Source organism: Odocoileus virginianus, chromosome X (genome assembly GCF_023699985.2).
Source record: "Odocoileus virginianus isolate 20LAN1187 ecotype Illinois chromosome X, Ovbor_1.2, whole genome shotgun sequence".
Lineage (NCBI taxonomy): Eukaryota > Metazoa > Chordata > Mammalia > Artiodactyla > Cervidae > Odocoileus > Odocoileus virginianus.
The window spans coordinates 13,932,321-13,950,677 of NC_069708.1; the positions used below are offsets into that span (position 1 = coordinate 13,932,321).

Consider the following 18,357-nt stretch of genomic DNA (forward strand, 5'->3'; position numbering starts at 1 on the left):
TAAAATCCATCTAGAGACCTGTCAGAATTATTTGAATAACTCTATCTTAACAAGAAATAGACCACTTTTCAGATTCTTGGAAAGAAGAACTATCTAATGTGATTTCTTAACAAGGGAAGTGAATATATACTTCCTGGAAAAATTATTGCAATTATGATCTTTCATCTTCCCCCAGAGACTCATTCTTTATTAAACCTCTGTCATTATTTGGCACTTCTCTCTATGTATTTTGCTTCGCTTCCAGCCTGCAGGAAGTTCAGGTGCTGAGGAGAACCCCATGGAAGAGGGATGAGTAGGTGGGTGGGACCTACTCTGTTCCGTTATCTTTGTTGTAAAATTGGTGTGCAGTGATCAACAGCACAGGCAGAAACAATTTCCCAGAAGAAGCCAAAACATTCAGCCATCAGCAGACAGTTAGTTAAGAACCCAGAGGAGATGGGGTGTTTTGTTAGAGCTATTACCTCACAGGACGATGACTGAGTGCGGTAACTTGGCACGATCTTGAAGGTGATACTCCCCCGCATTTCCCGCTAGAGGAAACAGAAAGGAGAGCTCTTTGAACAAACAAATGCTGCACACAACACCACGTAAGAAACCACTGAAAACATTTTGGGGGTATTCAGTGCAAGCCAGAGGAGAGTGCAGGGGCCTAAAAATGAAACCGAGTTACAAAAGCAGGAACTGCTCACAGTAACAAAGGAAGCTGTTCCTGGGAACAGCCCTGCAGAGTCAAGGCTGACTGCCCTGTTCACACAGCAATGGTGCAACAGACCTCTGATGGTGATCTTTTCATAGATGCGGAGACAACTCTAAGTGACATGCCTTTCGAAAGTGAATACAAGTTGAAATGGACTACAGAACACGTAATTATGTAAGAATTATATTTGGGAGGCTACATGATGATGGTGTACTCCATAAAATCTGCTTTTTATTTCATAATTTATGCCTTAGTTTTGACTGTCAGTGACTCTGGTGTTTACTGTACCTTCAGTAGATATAAATAGCTCAGGAGGCTGCTACACTGTGGTGGGAAGAAGGTGCAGGACCAGAGGTCTAAACATCTCCCTCTGCTCGCCAGGACCTGTCATTCTGCAGCCCCTAGCCCGCCCCAATCTAAAGCCTAATTTGAACACCAATTTTGGATATATATGGTAAAATATGGCCTGGTCTACCATGACTTTCCTTTCCCCTGCTCTATAGAGAAATCCCATATAGCTGGCTATGACTCAGCTACACAGGAAAGAGACTTCTGACACTGCTGATGTCAGCAGAGTTGAGGTCAGTGAGAAACTAATTCACAAGTATGCACAACTGCAAAGGTTTTCTTTAAACATCTTCTCACTAAGAACCAGGAGACAAAGGACTGAAAGGAGAATGTTTAAGCCCCTACTGCTGAAAATGGGCAAAGTGTTTCTAAGCTCTGCTGCATGTAAACATTTTTCTAGTTCTCAGTTTCTATGAATGTTGCACAAGTCCACAAAGATGATGGTACCAGATTACAAAAAAAACCAACCTTATTTAATAAACAAGTTAATGAACTGAAAGTCGATTTCAGGAAAAGAGACTTTCATTTACTCACAAGCATTTTTTGCAGCTGTTCCACTGTTTGGTTGGCTACACTGATGCCATTGATTTCTCGAATTTCATCTCCGACATGAAGTGTACCTAAGAAATTACACAAAATTATAAACATGAAATGATATATACTTTTATAATAATAAAATCCAAAGTCAGCAAGGTAAGTAATTTTTAAAAATTAAGCTAAATACTGAAGGCTAATATTCCAGAACCAGGTATGAGTTAGGCTCATACAGTAAACTCGCCAAAACAGATACACCTAACTAATGGAGGACAGTTTTGAAAGATGACTGTAAAAACCTGCTTGTTTTTCTGAGAGAGTCCTTATGTATATAGCTGTTTAAAACTATGACTTCTAGATGTGGCCTGTCTGGGTTCATATCTCTGCTTCATCATGTACTAGCTTCAAGATCTTGGGTAACTTACTGAAAATTTCCCTGAAAACTCATATTTATAAAATGGAGATGAAACTAGTATCTATCTCATAGGATTGTTGTAAGGATTAAATGAGTTTAATAGATGCAGAGGACTTAGAACTGTTCTTGGTGCATAGTGCCATTTAAGTATTTGCTGTTATCATCATTATTATCTACCAAATATGGTTACAGAGGTTGTTGATTTTTCAAAGAATTGTGGTGATAATATCTATATATCAATAAATTTATATTAGACATACTGCAACTTTTTAATAAAAATTTGGTAGGCAGGCATTTCAGGGTTCTGTCACACTTCAACTCGAAAAAGTGAGAAACAATGGTTAAATAGTGTTATGTAAATTTTTGCTTTATTTATGAATTGCTCACACGTTTATAGTTATTGACCTGACTTCATTATGAAAAGCTCATGGTATCTTTAAGACATACACACTAAAATGCAGATAAATAAAGAGCCTTGTATTTGCTTCAAAGTAATCCAGGGGCAGTAGGGCAAATACAGGTGAAATCAGTATGGTCATGAATCAACAATAATTCTACCTGGGTTATGGGTACGTAGGTGATCATTGCACTATTCTTTCCACTTTTCTCTACTTGAACTCACTGCACTGTTCTCTCTAACCATGTTTGAAAGTTAACATAATAAAACATAAAACAAAAATTTGGGGACTTTTGTCTACAATATGGTGGATTAGGCACTCAGAGACTCTCTTACAACTATATCCTGTGTAGGGCTCACCCCTTAAAGTGTTACTGGTCTCAAAAAATAAATGTGAATCCCCAAGAATACTTCCCATTTCCATCTCCACTCTCCCGTCCACAGATAAGAACCCAGTGAGCTGGATCCAGAGTGGTGGCAAAATCAAGATGGAATGAAACCAGTGGGAGGGGTAGATGCCATTGCTGCACTGTCTGCTGGCTGCCTTCTGAGTCTTGGGCCAATAGCGAGTTAGAGAAGCTAAGCCCAGGATTCTGCAGGGAGCCAAGACCCAGTTCAGTGGCACTCTGTGGCAGCTGGTAAAACACAGAACAGACCATTTTTGGAGGAAAGTATTCCCAGTTTAGGCTCCCAGGACTTCTACTAATTTGAGCAAGCAATAAGCTTATAATCAAAGATCACCAAACATACAATAAGGCAAACTATTATGTGAGTCATCAGAAAGAGAAGAGATAGATTTAGATCCTCAAGGAGGATAGATGCTGGAATGGTCAGATATAGACTACAGGAATACCTCATTTTCTTGTGCTTTGCTTTACTGTGCCTCAAAGATAACCACATTTTTCATAGATTGAAGGTTTGTGGCAACCCTGTGTTGAGCAAGTCTGTCTGCGCCATTTTCCCAACAGCGTTTGCTCACTTCCTGTCTCTGTATCACAGTTTGATAATTCTCACAATATTTCAAACTTTTTCATCATTATTATATTTGTTATGGTGATCTGTGATGAGTGATCTCTGCTGTTTTGGGGGTGTTATGAACCACGCTTACATAAGATGGCAAACGAAATTGCACCAAAGGAGTTAGAATATTACATAAACTTAAGTTAATAAAGCAGTGGCAGGGTTTGAGAGGATTTACTCCTGTTTTGAATGAGGTTCTACCATGGGTAAAATGCTATCAAGCAGCAGTGCATGCTACAAAGAAACCATTTGTGAAAGGCAGAGTGATCAATGAGGCAAACTTCATTGTTGTCTTATTTTAAGAAACTGCCACAGCCACCTCAGCCTTCAGCAACCACTACCCTAACCAATTAGCAGCCATCAACATCTAGATGATACCCTCCACCAGGAGCAAAGAATATGATTTGCTGAGGCTTAGATGATGGTTGGCATTTTTTAGTAATAAAGTAATTTTAAATTATATACATTTTAAAAGACATAATGCTACTGTACACTTAGTAGATGATAGCATAGTACAAACATAACTTTTATGTGCACTGGGAAACAAAAAAATTCATGTGACTCATTTTATTGCAGGGGTCTGAAACCAAGTCTGTAATATCTCTAAGGTATGCCTGTATAAAATAGCTATATGTTAAAGAAAAGGGACCTTTTTTGCAAGGATGAGCATGCAACAAGACATCAGATGTGAACAGACAGATCTGAAAATAAGAATAAGAACAAGTGACTAGTACTTCTAGAAAGGAAAAATATAATCAGTAGCATAAGTCAGTGAATGGATGAGTTGAACAGGAGTTCAGATATGGCTGAAGAGTTTCACCTAATTGGAAGACATAACCAAATAAATTAACTAGAATGCAGGGCAGAGAAATAAGGAGATAAGGAAGATGGGAAACAAGAAATAAAGCATGAAAAAGATATTAAGAGATATGGAGGGAATGTCTAACACACATCTACCTAGAGTTCAGAAGGAGATGATGGAAAGAATGAAGAGGCAATATTTTAAGAAATATGGTTTCAACCTGGGCTGGTGATCTGTTTCACCCTTGATAGTATCCTTGTTTCAATGCTGTTCTCTCTGAACATCCTACCCTTGCCTTCTCCCACAGAGTCTAAAAGTCTGTTCTATACATCTGTGTCTCTTTCTGTTTTGCATATAGGGTTATCGTTACCATCTTTTTAAATTCCATATATATGCATTAGTATACTGTATTGGTCTTTATCTTTCTGGCTTACTTCACTCTGTATAATGGGCTCCAATTTCATCCATCTCATTAGAACTGATTCAAATGTATTCTTTTTAATGGCTGAGTAATATTCCATAGTGTATATGTACCACAGCTTCCTTAAGACCCAGAGGGATGGGATGGAGAGGGAGGTGGGAGGGGGGATCGGGATGGGGAACACATGTAAATCCATGGCTGATTCATGTCAATGTATGGCAAAAACCACTACAATATTATAAAATAATTAGCCTCCAACGAATAAAAATAAATGGAAAAAAAAAAGAAATTGGTTTCAAATTTTCTTGAATGATGCAGTTATGATCACACAGCTCCAGGAAGAATAATGTATCCCAAATAGGATAAATAAAAAGAAAGCCATGCCAGGAGGTTGTAAAACTACAGAACATCGACGACAAAGAGCTTAAAAAGTCCTGGGGAAAGGAGAGATCACCTACAAAGCAAGGACAATTGTAGTGACACCAGACTTCTCAAGATCAAACAACAGATGCCAAAAGAAAAATGGAATGGTAACCATTAACCTAAAATTGTGCTCTCAGCAAAAGTAATCAAGATTGAGGTGGAAATGAAATATTTACAGATAACACCACCTGAGGGAGTTTATCAACAAGAGACTATCACTAAAGGAACTATAAAGGATGTAGTTTAGGAAGAACGAAAAATGCTCACCAAAGGATGGTCTGCAATGCAAAAGGAATAATGAACAAATAAAACCATAAACATTTATGTAAATTCAAACAACAATGGTCATGTATTTTAGTACAATTTCAAATTTGTGGATTTAAAATAGGACAGAATAAAAATGCTGGGCATCTGCGTACATAAGCAGTCATCTCTAAAGAGGACAAGAAGGCACTAAAAGGCTGATGGTGTTACCTCTTGCTCTCCAGGGAGAAGGAAAGAGGTGTTAAGCACATGTACAACACGATCTCAAAGAAAGGAAGTCTAATTTTTGGACAGGAGAATCACTTTTGGATCAGGCTCTAAATACTAATGCATATAACACAGTTGCTTCAAAGAGGAACCTAAACCTACATGTCCAAATCTTATCCACTGGAGTGTTACAGTAGTTCCACTTTCTCAAAAAATCATTTTTTGTCTACTTCAGTCCTTAGTGAATTCCCTTCTCAACTGCATTTACTGTAGCAGGTGTTAAGAACTTAATCACAGATTTGATCTTTCTTATTTTATCACTGAAATATTATATTGTTATTTATCAAACTCTAATTTCCTAATTTATAAATAGTATATCACATTCCTGAATGAATTAGAGTAGTCAACTGTCATTTAACTTTGCAAGTATATATACATATATCTTATATCCCATGGTAGATGTCTTCCATATATCCTGGGACCCATATGATACTTCAGTTCATCTCCCATGGCCTCTAATAAGTCAGGATCTAAAGAGTAACTCAGAGATGCTCCAGCAACAGAACTGTATAGTATAACTGAAGCATGTGGAAATGAATACAAGTGAGTGGAGGCCAACAGTGATTAAAACCAAAGACAGATAAATCATTTATATAAACCATCAATCAAACTGATTTTTTTCATATTCATAACATAATTTATTTATTCATTTATTTTTATTAGTTGGAGGCTAATTACTTTACAATATTGTAGTGGTTTTTGCCATACATTGACATGAATCAGCCATGGATTTACATGTGTTTCCCGTCCTGATTCCCCCTCCCACTATTTTTTATATGGATCATAAAACACTATACTATATGAAAAAAAATCTAAGGTAGGAAAGAAAGAATTATATATGAAACTTACCTTGCCTGTGAATCATGCCCCCATGCATGATTCTTGCAACAATACAGTGATTTAGTTCATTCATTTTTAAAGTGATTCCCTGTAAAAAGTTAAGCAAAAATAGAATTACTATGAGAGGGCATTCTTTTTATATCTGTGATCATGCTGTAGATAACCTTAACTATAAAAGTAGGAAAACATTAAAGAAAATATGGAAAATGGAGGAGAAAACTCCACTATGCCATGACAGAAATATTAATTTTGATATTTTGGTTACTCTAACAATAGCATACATATATATTTAAAAAAAATCTTTTTTAGCTTTTTTTGTTCTTTTTTATCTATTTTAAAATCTTTAAAAAATTTTTTTATTCCTTTTTTCTTTTTTAATTTTTAAAATTTTTTATACTTTTTAAAGCATTCATATATTTTATATAATGCTTTTTAATCTTTTTTTTTTCCCAGCTTTTTAATCTTATAAGTATTTTCCATGTTGCTAATTCTCCACTTGGTCATGATGTATTTTTCTTTTTTGAGGTATGGATTTGTTTAGAATTTGTGCATCTAAATACAGAAGGGTTACTGGTCTGTAGTTTTCTTTACTTGCAAAATGTCTGGTTTTGGTATCAGGGTAATGCTAGTAGCTATTATACCTCTTCCTCCTCCTTTTCATCAAAAATAGTAAGTTGAGAAGAATTCTTTCCTTTTCAATGTTTTGGGAGGGGTCTGTGTACAATTGGTACTGTTTCTTTATTAAATGTTTGGTAGAATTTACCAGTAAAGCCATTTTGGCCTGGAGTTTTCTTTGAGGGATTTTTTAAAAAACTAACTTCAATTTTTAAATAGTATAGGGCAATTCAGTTTATTCCAAAGTGAGTTTTGGTAGTTTGTCTCCCAAAAAATGTGTCTATTTAATTTAGGTTGTTGAATTTATTGACATAAAGTTGTTTACCATATTTCCTTATTATTCTTTTTATATCTGTAGGATCTGTAGTAATGTCACTTCTCTTATGCATGATACTGGTAATTAGTGTCTTCACCCCCACACCTGATTGATCTGATCTTGTCAACGGAAAAGCTGGTTTTATTGATTTTTTTATTGTTTCACTTTCTATTTCATTGATTTCCACTTTGATCTTTATTATTTTTTTTCTTTTACTCACTTTGGGTTTGATTTGCTCTTTTTTTTTGGTTCTAGTTTCTTCAGGTAGAAGCTGAGGTCATTGTTTTGGTATTTAGTGCTACACTTTTCTCCCTAAGTACTGTTTTAGCAGTATTCCACAAGTTCTGGTATGTTGTGATTTCATTTTCATTCACTTCAAAATACTTTAAAATTTCTCTTTTGATTTCTTCTTTCATCCATGGGTTATTTGGAATTGTATAATTTAGTTTTCAAGTGCTTGGGGATTTCTCCTGACATCTTTCTGTTATTCATTTCTAATTTAATTCCATTGTGGCCTGAGAATATACTTTGATATTAATATAGTCATTCCAGCTTCCTTCTGATTAATGTCATCATAGTGTATCTTTTTCTAGTCTTTTCCTTTAAAATGATTTGTTTTTATTTATAAAGCATTTCTTGTGGGCAATATATAATTTGGTCTTGCTTCCCTCCTATACCCCAATCTGACAATCTCTACTTTTTAATTTGGGAGAATTTAGACAATTTATATTTAATATGATTACCAATTACTGATAAACATATCTTCTTGCTATTTGATTTCTATTTGTCCCATCTCTCCTATACTCCCCTTGTCTGCATTCTTTTGGATTATTTATTTTCATTCTATTTTCCCCTCCTGTTTTATTAGCTATAATTGTTTTGTTGTTTTAGTGGTTGCTTTAGGGTTTATAGCATACATCTTTAACTTACCAGTCTACCTTCAAGTGATATTATGCCATGTGAAATGTATTATAAGAATCTTACAACAGTATACTTCCACTTCCTTCCTCCTGACTTTTGTGCTGTTATATATTTTACTTTTACATGTTAAAAAATCCCAAACACATTGCTACTATTTTTGTTTAGACTTCCATTTACCTTTCAGAGAGATTTAAATGATAAGGATATCCTTTAACATTTATTACACTGTAAGTCTTTTTTCAGTCTTTATTACACTGAATTCTTTTTGTTTGATAAGTCTGAAAATGTCTTTATTTTGCTTTTCTTAAATTAGTGTTTTTTAAAATACTATTTTATATTTTAAATTAATTTTTATTGGAGTATAGTTGCTTTACAATGTTGTGTTAGTTCCTTGCTGTACAGCAAAGCGAATCATATATATATATATATATATGTGTATATATATATATATATATATATATAATATGCATATCACATACATATATCCACTCTTTTTAAGATCTCCTTCCTATTTAGGTCACCACAGAGCATCAAGTAGAGTTCCTTGTGCTAAATGGTAGGTTCTCATTAATTATTTTATACATATTAATGTACATATGTCAGTTCCAATTTCCCAATTCATCCTGCTCTCCCCCTTGGTAACCATAAGTTTGTTCTCTACATCTGTGACTCTGTTTCTGCTCTGCCAGTAAGTTCATCTTTACCATTTTTCTAGACTCCACATATAAGTGATACTATATTTGTTTTTCTCTGACTTCACTCTGTATGACAATCTCTAGGTCCATCCACATCTCTGCAAATGGCATCATTTCATTCCTTTTTGTGGCTGAATAATATTTCAAAATTCCAACAATATTCTAGCACACACACACACACACATTGTATATCACATCTTCTTTATACATTCCTCTGTTGATGGACATTTATGTCGCTTCCATGACTTGGCTATTGTAAATAGTGCTACAATGAACACTGGAGTGCATGCATCTTTTCAAAATATGGTTTTCTCCAGGTATATGTCTAGGAGTGGGATTGCTGGGTCATACCGCAGCTCTATATTTTAGTTTTTTTTGAAACTCCATACTGTTCTATATAGTTTGCCTTTATTTTATGATAGATAATTATACTGGGTTTAGAATTCTAAGTTGAGAGGTTTTTTCTCCCCCCAGTACTTTAAAATTATTGTTTTCTTGATTATACTATTTCTCATAAGAGATCTGATATCACTCTTATCTTTGCCCCCCTGTATGTAACATTTCCTTTTTATCTCTGTTTTTAAGATCTTCCTGTTTATCACAGGTTCTAAACAGCTTGATTATGATGTACCTTGGTGTTGTTTTCTTCATGTGTCTTGTGCTTGGGGTTCACTGTGGTTCTTGTATCTGCAGATTTATAGTTTTCATCAAATTTGGAATGTTTTCAGCCATTATTTCTTCAAAAACATTTTGTTTCTTCCTCACCCTCTTCTCCCTCATAGATTCCAATGGACCAAATATTAGGTTGCTTGAAGTTGTCCCACAGCTCAGTGATATTCTTTTCATTTCTCAAAGTTCTTTTTTCTTTCTGTGTTTTGTTTTGGGTAGTTTCTATTGCTATGTCTTTTGAGTTCACTAATCTAATTTTATTCTTCTGAAATGTCTAAACTGCCATTAATCCCATAGTGCAATTTTCCTGCTAATTCTAATACTACTGTCAGTAATTTTTTTATTTCTATATTCTTAAGCTTTGTCCTGGGATGTAGTTCAGTTATTTGGAAACAGTGATCCTTTGGGCCTTGCTTTCAGGATTTGTTAAGGTGGGTCTGGAGCAATTCTCTGTCTAGGGCTAATAAATCCTTGTTACTGAGGCAAGACCTTCCTAAGCACTCCACACAATGCTCCTTGAATTGGTTTTTCTAGTCTGGGTGGTGGGAACAGACAGTGAGGGTCGGGCACTGTTCCCTCTCATCCTTTTGGATGGCCTTTCCTTGGCTCTGAGTAGGTTCCTGTCATAAACGTGCAGATCATTATTCAGATAAATACATGAGGGGGACCCTCTAGAGTTTTTTGTCTCTGCAGCTCTCTCCACTTCAGCACTCTGTCCTATGAGTGTTATTGCTTTGGTCTTCCCAGGCTCTCAGCTCTGTGTCCTCAGGGAGTCTGCCTGCTCTGCCTCAGTTTCCCCACACCATGCTGTGGCCTGGAAACTCTCTCATGTCAGTAAGGTGGGACAATCACTGGGCTCACCTTATTTGCTTCCTGTTTCTTAGGGATCACTGTCCTTTGCTGCCAGATGCCCAATATCTTGAAAACAGTTCTTTCATTGTTGCGTGTGTTCTTTTATGTTGTTGTTGTTGTTTCAGGTGAGAAGGCAAATCTGTTCCCTGCTACTCCGTCTTTTTCAGAAGTGGAACCTCTGTATACTTAATGCCAGAATACTATTCTATGGAATAGATTACAACTTTTTGTCTTTAATTACAAGCCTTCTGGACTGGTCTTTTTAAAAAATATTTATTTATTTATTGGCTGTGCTGGGTCTTCATTGCTACATGCAGGCTTTCTCTAGTTGTGGTGAGTGGGGATTATGCTTTAGATGTGGTGTGTGGGCTTCTCGCTGTGGTGGCTTCTCTTGTTGTGGAGCACGGGCTTTATAGAGCAGGGCTTCAGTAGTTGCGGCTCGCAGGCTCTTGAGTGCGGGCTCAGTAGTTGGGGTGCATGGACTTAGTTGCCCCATGGCGTGTGGAATCTTCTTGGATTAGGGATCAAACCCATGTCCCCTGCATTGGCAGGCAGATTCCCAACCACTGGACCACTGGGGAAGTCCGATTACAACTCTTACTTTCCAGTTATTCACCATTATAAGACAAGCTTTCATAAACATATCTTTGTACTAGACTTGGTTGATTCGAAGAATCACATGGAGACCTTTTAGATAATACTGGTTTTTAATTTCACTCTTTGGATTAGTCTGGAATAGAGCCCAGATCTATATTTTTAACAAGCTCCCTCAGTGAAAACTGGTCTTGAATTTGAGATGATTGGGGGTATCAGGACTCTGTCTTATCTTCTTCACTGGAAAATAACACTCTGTTAGAAAGTTTCATGAAAATATTTGAGACTTTATAATCTAGACCCTGCCTGAATTTGTACAATTCTACAACATATAACTTTGCACAGTTTCTATTTTGTGGTTCTTAGAAGTGGTAAGCAAGCAATTAAAAAGAAACTGGTTTCCCAAATGTTTCTAGTCCCACATTAAACTGTACTGCTCAAGTTTCATTTCCAACTTGTACATTCAATCAGCACATATGGTTACCAAGAGAGGTGGCTCCTGGAAAAATGCTGTAAATTAATGTGTAAGTCAAATCTAATTTCATAAGGGAAATGATAGTACAATGAGGGTTCCATTCTTGAATTACCAAATTAGCATATTCATTCAACCAATATTACTGTGAACCTGTTATATGGCAGATACTCTGCTAGGCATGGAAGTGAATGAGATAGACAGACCAAAAAAAAAGTAGGCAGCCCTATGAAAACTGAGCTTCAGGAAGGGGCAATGTCTTGTCTGCCACTACATATTTGGCATGCAGTGCAGTCACCTGCATATCGTTGTTCAGCTGCTCAGTCATCTCTGACTCTTTGCAGCCCCATTGTCTCCTCTCATGGCCAGGGAAAGTTCACCTCAAATCAACCGAAGTTAATATTTATTATTTTGTCTGCTTCAAACGTTTCTCTGCAGAGAAGAACTGACTCATGTTTTCTCTGTTCACCAGTTCCCAAATTCCAGGGAAAGGCTTGGCCCAGCTACTGCTGAACCTAGCCCAGCTTGCTATAAACTCCTGGCTTTTCCTTGTTTACATAAGCCTCTTCCCAATTGTCTATGCTATTTGAAGTTCAGTGTTTAACACATGCAACTATGGGAGTTTCCCAGTCAATAGCGAAATAATTAAAAGTGTGATGTTAAAAATGGGAAAACAAGGGTGTAATGTGAATATATCACCTTTGGGGGATGGACCTAGCATACATAGTTGGATATATTTTAGAAGGTCCAAAAAGCAAAAGAAATCATCCAAGTATATGCTGCATGATACTATGTTTTTTAACAGGACAAATAAGCAAATGAAGTTGTGTTAAATGTAAAACTATAGAAAACTATATTCCTGAAAATATATTTCAGATAAAATAATTTCCATTTTTATGGCAACCAGTTAAAGGGAGAAGAACTACACACCTTCACTAGGATCACAGAAGATGGAAGAGACAAGTGCTTCTTTAAGGAGACTTTTGGGGAAGACTCAAGGCTATTTTATGCGTGCAGAAAATGTAACTCAGGGGTACAGATTTATGCTTTTACTCAGTCTATGTTTCTAATGTAGTTAACCTTTATATAGAACATCAAGCAACTGTCACTGGATTGCTTTAGAACATGACGATCACAAGACACTTCTGGGCCTCCTCCTCCTCCTTCTTTTTTTAAAGTCTTTATTGAATCCATTACAATACTCTTGTTTTGCTTTGTTTTTTTTGGCCATGAGGCATGTGGGATCCCAGCTCCCAGACCAGGGATCGAACCTGCACCCTTTCTATTAGAAGGCAAAGACTTAACCACTGGACCACCAGGGAAATCCCTGGGCCTCCTTCTTGTGGTCCCTTCCACTTTCTTATCTACTCTAATTGGCTGAACATCACCCCTTCTCCTGCTTCTCTGACACAGCCTTTCCTTCCCTATAGTTCTGTCATAATCACACCTGTTAAACAAACTGTGCTAAAGTACATATCTACTTGTTTAATGTAGGGAGCCCTGGGACTTTCTGGTGGTCCAGTGGTTAAGTCTCTGTGCCTCCTGTGTAGGGGGGGCAGGTTCTATCCCTGGCTGGGGAACTAACAGCCTGCATGCTGCACAGAGTGGCCAAAAAAAAAGTAGGTAGCCCTATGGAAACTGAGCTCCAGGAAGGGGCAATGTCTTGTCTGCCACTACGTCACTAGCATGCAGTCATCTGCACATTTTTGTTGTTCAGCTGCTGTCTTCTCTGATTCTTCGCAATCCCATGGACTGCAGCATACCAGGCTTGCCTGTCCTTCACTATCTCCCAGAGTTTGCTCAGACTCATGTCCATTGAATCGATGATGCCATCCAATCATCTCACTCTCTGCCACCCCCTTCTCCTCCTGCCCTCAATCTTTCCCAGCACCAGGGTCTTTTCTGCACATAGTAGGTACTTAATAACATTTGCTAAATGAGTGAACGAATATATGAAATGAATGAGGGGAGTGTTAGACTTTCAGAGCTGGGTAGGATCTGGGTAGGTAGAAATCAAGCACACTTTTGGTCATACTTGCTAAGAAAAGTATGAGCAAAATGAGGCCTCCACAGACACGAAGTGATTTGCCTGAGGGACCCAAAGCTGCTACTGCCTGGGCTTTTAAGTCAAAGAGTTGCTTGGCGAGCACCAGAGGGGTGAGGTGACTTGCATGTCCCATGTCTGCTGTAAGTACTGAGATAATACAGTCTAACCGGCAAAGAACAATAAGTGAGAATTACAACCTGAATGTCTAGGGTTGAGGGCTTTCTGGAAATTGCCATCATAGGATCACTGCTCTGTAATTCTTCCTTTAACCTGGAAAGCAACTGGGCAACTTTCCTAAGTAATCAGTTTTCCTATATCCCAGTATCCCTTTTCTATGTTCTGAGGAGCAGATAGGAATACATACATTTGAATGTTTTCCTAAAGAAATCATTCCTCCTAAAAACTGGAACTTCCCCAATACTCCCTGTCCCAGTGGGTAGCATCACTGTTCATCTGGCTGTGAAAAACCTAAAGCTTAGGGTCATTTTAGACACTTGCTTCTGGCTCAGTCCCCATTGTCAATCCATTCTCAAGGTCTCCTGAATTACTCTTTTATTGAATCTATTCCCTTCTTTCCACTTGACATCCATCCCTCTAGTTCAGAGCTTCATCATCTCTCCCATGTATTACTGCAGTTACAGTCTCTTAACTGGTCTCCCCCTAGCCACTCTGGTCCCCCTCTAATCCATCTTCCAGAGTGCTTATTTCTAAGATGAAAATCTGATTTTATCTCCCGCTTAAAACTCTTTAATAGCCTCTGTTTTTAAAATAGATAACAAAATCAATACTTATGAGGTCCCCTTCCTGACACACATCTTGTTTTCTACAGTCTAGCTGTGGTGCCTTCTTTCCATTTTGAAACTGGGCTAACAGCCTTTTCACTAGCAAGTTTCTGCATATGCTACTTGGTTTGGCTGGATGGTCTCCCTTCTCACTGCCCCCTCTGTGCAGTTAACATCAAGGAGTCTTTCCTTGATCTTCCCAGTCTATGTAAATTCTATGAGGATGAAGCAGGGTTCAGCATCAGTTCTATTCCAATGCTACACTTAAGAACTGAGAAGGTGAATTCATACTAAACAGGTAGGTGTGAATGGAAGGAACTTTAACAATGGCACTCAATTCTTTGAATGTCTTCCCAATTAGTCTTCCTCTAATTCTGTTGAAGGCAAAAGATCTGGACACCACTCGACTTGTAAAAGGAATTTGAGACGTTCACCTTCTCAACACTAATTCCGGTATTTCACACTGGACCCTTTCTCTGCTGTCCCAGAGGTCTTTACACGCTAGACTAATATATCAGGTCTGCCCTTTTTTTGTTGATGTTGAAGAGCAACTGTGTAAGGAGAGCTGGGAAGGAAAGCCAACACACCTTAGGCATGGTGTCAGGCAGGACAATTTTAGGTGGGGGTAGTGGGGGCGGGGGTATGGTGGTGGCCTTGAAATGAGGATCTGGAAACTGATTTCTTGAAAATTCTCTGCACCCTCCTTTCTTCCCCACCTCTACTAGGATAGGTTGAAGGTAGCTGCTCGAACTCATGCTGGGATTTTATGAGAATACAGGAGATTTTTTTTTCCCCCCACTTACCATTGGTTCATCTGTGTTCTTTTGGAACTGGACCAGGCGAACTCTGGTCACATTCTCCATATCCATGTCTCCGTTTGCGCTTTCTGGAGAATCACCATTTAAATAGGGAGAAGTGGGAGGAGGTGTAACCCTCAACGCTTCATCACTGTAAACTTCATGAGCCACTACATCGTGAGTCTGAAGTAAGGCCTGATAATTTATGAGGGAAATAAAATATTAATAATAGAACTGTTTCAGTAGGAGTCTATTACATAAACACATATAAAATTATTCTTTGCCTCTCAAAGGTATCTCTCATCTAAAGAGAATTCAAAGCACATTACACCTAGATAGAACCATGCCATAATTTCTTTCTGACACATAATCATGACAGATGGAGCTTCCCAGGTGGCACTAGTGGTGAAGAACCTGCTTGCCAAAGCAGGAGACATAAGAGACGGGGATTCATTTTCTGGATCAAGAAGATGCCCTGGAGGAGAGCACGGCAATCCACTCCCGTATTCTTGTCTGAAGAATCCTAAAGACAGAGGAGCCTGGCGGGCCACAGTCTCTTGGGTCACCAAGAGTTGGACATGACTGAAGCAGCTGAGCATGCACAATCATGATAGATGGAATTTTAAAAATGAAGGAACAAAGGAAAGAATGAGTGAGCCAATCAATGAATGGATGTGTTTGTTCATTATCTGGGTAAGAGGTATTGTCTGATGCTCTAAAGAAATGTCCAACTAACTTGCTCAATTAAAGGCTGACATAACACAATTTGAAATAATTAAGCAGAAAGAATCTTTTGTACACAGAGCTGGCAAATTTGTGCTGGGGCTTAAAATGAAAACAAATTTAAAGAGAAACAGTGCAATAATTGGTGCCTTGAGCAAACATCTTTTACCAGTGGTATTAACAATAACTGCTATATAATGCAAAAGATAATTTATAATGTACGACTTAGTAAAAGAAATAAAACCACACACAAATGTATCTGAAGAAATGTAATTTCCCCAAATATCACATGATATGGAGCTCAAAATCTTAAACCTAGTTACTGTTTTTGCTCATTTCTACTTTTTGGAGCACTAAACAAAAAATAAGCTGACAGTTATTATCATGACTTCTTTTTGCAAAGTGATTTCTTTGTGTTGATATCTCCATATATCCTCTTGGTGAAACTGGGTAATAAATATCCTTTGTTTCCCTGAAAAGGCTATTCTTCCACTTACTGTACATTTCATGCCATCATAAGAAAGTTTTTAATAAGAATAAATATTTTAGCATTTCTACTTCAAAGAGAATTTTACAGCTGAGTATCAACATATTTGGCACTTTATACATTATGTTTTCTTGTGAGCTAACTATAAATTCAGTTCTTTTTTAATCTGTGATCTGTAGGGTAATGAAATATCTGAGATAATGAAACATAATTAAAATTACCTTAACAGCATAACCTGTAGCATCTCAAGTTATTTAATTAAAAGATTCACCAAAGTCATGACTCGGCTATTTTCACTTTTCAGTTATATACACGAGGCAAAAATAAGGTAACAATGTGGTAAAATCATAAAGATGATGGTGTTGATTAGTCATCAATAGACCGTATGCTCTATTCAATACCCATCTGAATTTATAATAGAAATGGCAGATATTTGCAAGATCTCAGAGGGCTGGTATAGGCACCGAGGGACAGTAAGTAGCACAGTTTGAAAGCCAGCCTCCACAATGGCCCTGGGGACCTGGGCTTCCTGACCTGTGTCCTGGCTACACCCTACATGAATACCCCTGGCCAAAGTGGTCGTGGCTGTGCTATGTGGGGAAATCCTTCTTTGGCTGGTTTAATTATAGCCTCTTAAGAGACTAAGATTTAAGGCAGAAAGCAAAAATTAATTATAGGTGAACTGAAAAACTTCATCTGTTAAAATTAGGTTCGTTGTATTAATTATAGGGCTTCCCAGGTGGCGCTTGTGGTAAAGAACCCACCTGCCAATGTGAGAGACATAAGAGACGCGGGTTCTATCCCTGGATTGGGAAGATCCCCTGGAGGAGGGAATGGCTACCCACTCCAGTATTCTTGCCTGGAGAATCCCATGAACAGAGGAGTCTGGCGGGCTACAGTCCATAGAGTTGCAAAGAGTTGGATATGACTGAAGCAACTTAGCACGCATGCATTAATTATAGATGTGTTTTCTATAAACAGTGAATTTTAAAAAATATGCCTTGTATGACTGGAGGATATATGCCTAGGTAAGCAGAGAACCAAGTTTCATTAGGAAAATGCTAGTTACATGGGTTGGAGAAAGTGTTTATACTGTTTTTTGCAAACAGTTTCTATCCATCCTTTTAAATTATATAAGCAAACACTTGTATTAATGTTTTATTTATAAGGAAGGATAAGCCCACAATCACAAAAATACCAAATTTGAACTGTAAGAGAAAAATCCTTAAATTATATCACCAAATGAGGTCATACTTGATACTAACTTTTATTTGCTACTGTAAAAGACTGCTACCACAAAATGAAACTTTTATCCAACACACATACAAACAAAAAAAGGGGCCACTTACAGATTGTCAAAAAAGTCATTAAAAGAGTATGCCAAATAAAAAATAGAGAAATTAGAGTCTGAATATTTTTCTTCAAGTATGTTATGAGGTGATTCAGCAATTGTTACTAAGCTGAAATAGCTATTATATTTAATTACATAAGAAGAATCATGTAAAAGGAAAAAGACAATTTTATGTTTTGTATGTAAAAGGGACATGGACAAGACAACTAAGAACTTCAGACTAGAGTGGGAAAAATTCATTTAAAATTTACAGGAAAAAGAAATTTTAGGTTTGAAAGTGGTTCTTCTGGCTTCTTAATTACAAATCATAAAATTTATCACTCAATAATGAAACTTTCAAGTCAACCTAAGGTGATTATAACCACCTTGTTTTTATTGAGAAAGTAAGATACAAATTTCAAAAAATAAGATTTAGGACATAAAATTTTAAAGGAAAAAAAATCAAAGCACAGACATTCAGTTCTGTTTATTGTCTTTATCCTTAATGTTTTATATTTTACAAATGCAATAAGCAAAGGATCTTTTTAAAAAAAGCAAAGGATCTCTTTAAAAAAAAAAAACCATGTCTTTAAAATGGAATAACTGAAAAAGGATAGTGTGCTAATATT

The 18,357-nt window shown here is 37.1% G+C and overlaps 1 protein-coding gene across 16 annotated transcripts in view; it reads right to left on the reverse strand.

Moving 5' to 3' along the window:
• Nucleotides 1–18,357, reverse strand: part of CASK (calcium/calmodulin dependent serine protein kinase) — a 378,632-nt gene that overhangs the window by 42,763 nt on the left and 317,512 nt on the right. For all 16 annotated transcript variants that reach the window (XM_070461881.1, XM_070461880.1, XM_070461877.1 and 13 more), the window contains 4 exons: nt 15,195–15,383; nt 6,438–6,516; nt 1,580–1,665; nt 462–530 (listed from right to left, as the gene is read on the reverse strand). In XM_070461881.1, coding sequence (XP_070317982.1) covers nt 462–530; nt 1,580–1,665; nt 6,438–6,516; nt 15,195–15,383 — 423 coding nt within the window. The remainder of the gene's footprint in view (nt 1–461; nt 531–1,579; nt 1,666–6,437; nt 6,517–15,194; nt 15,384–18,357) is intronic.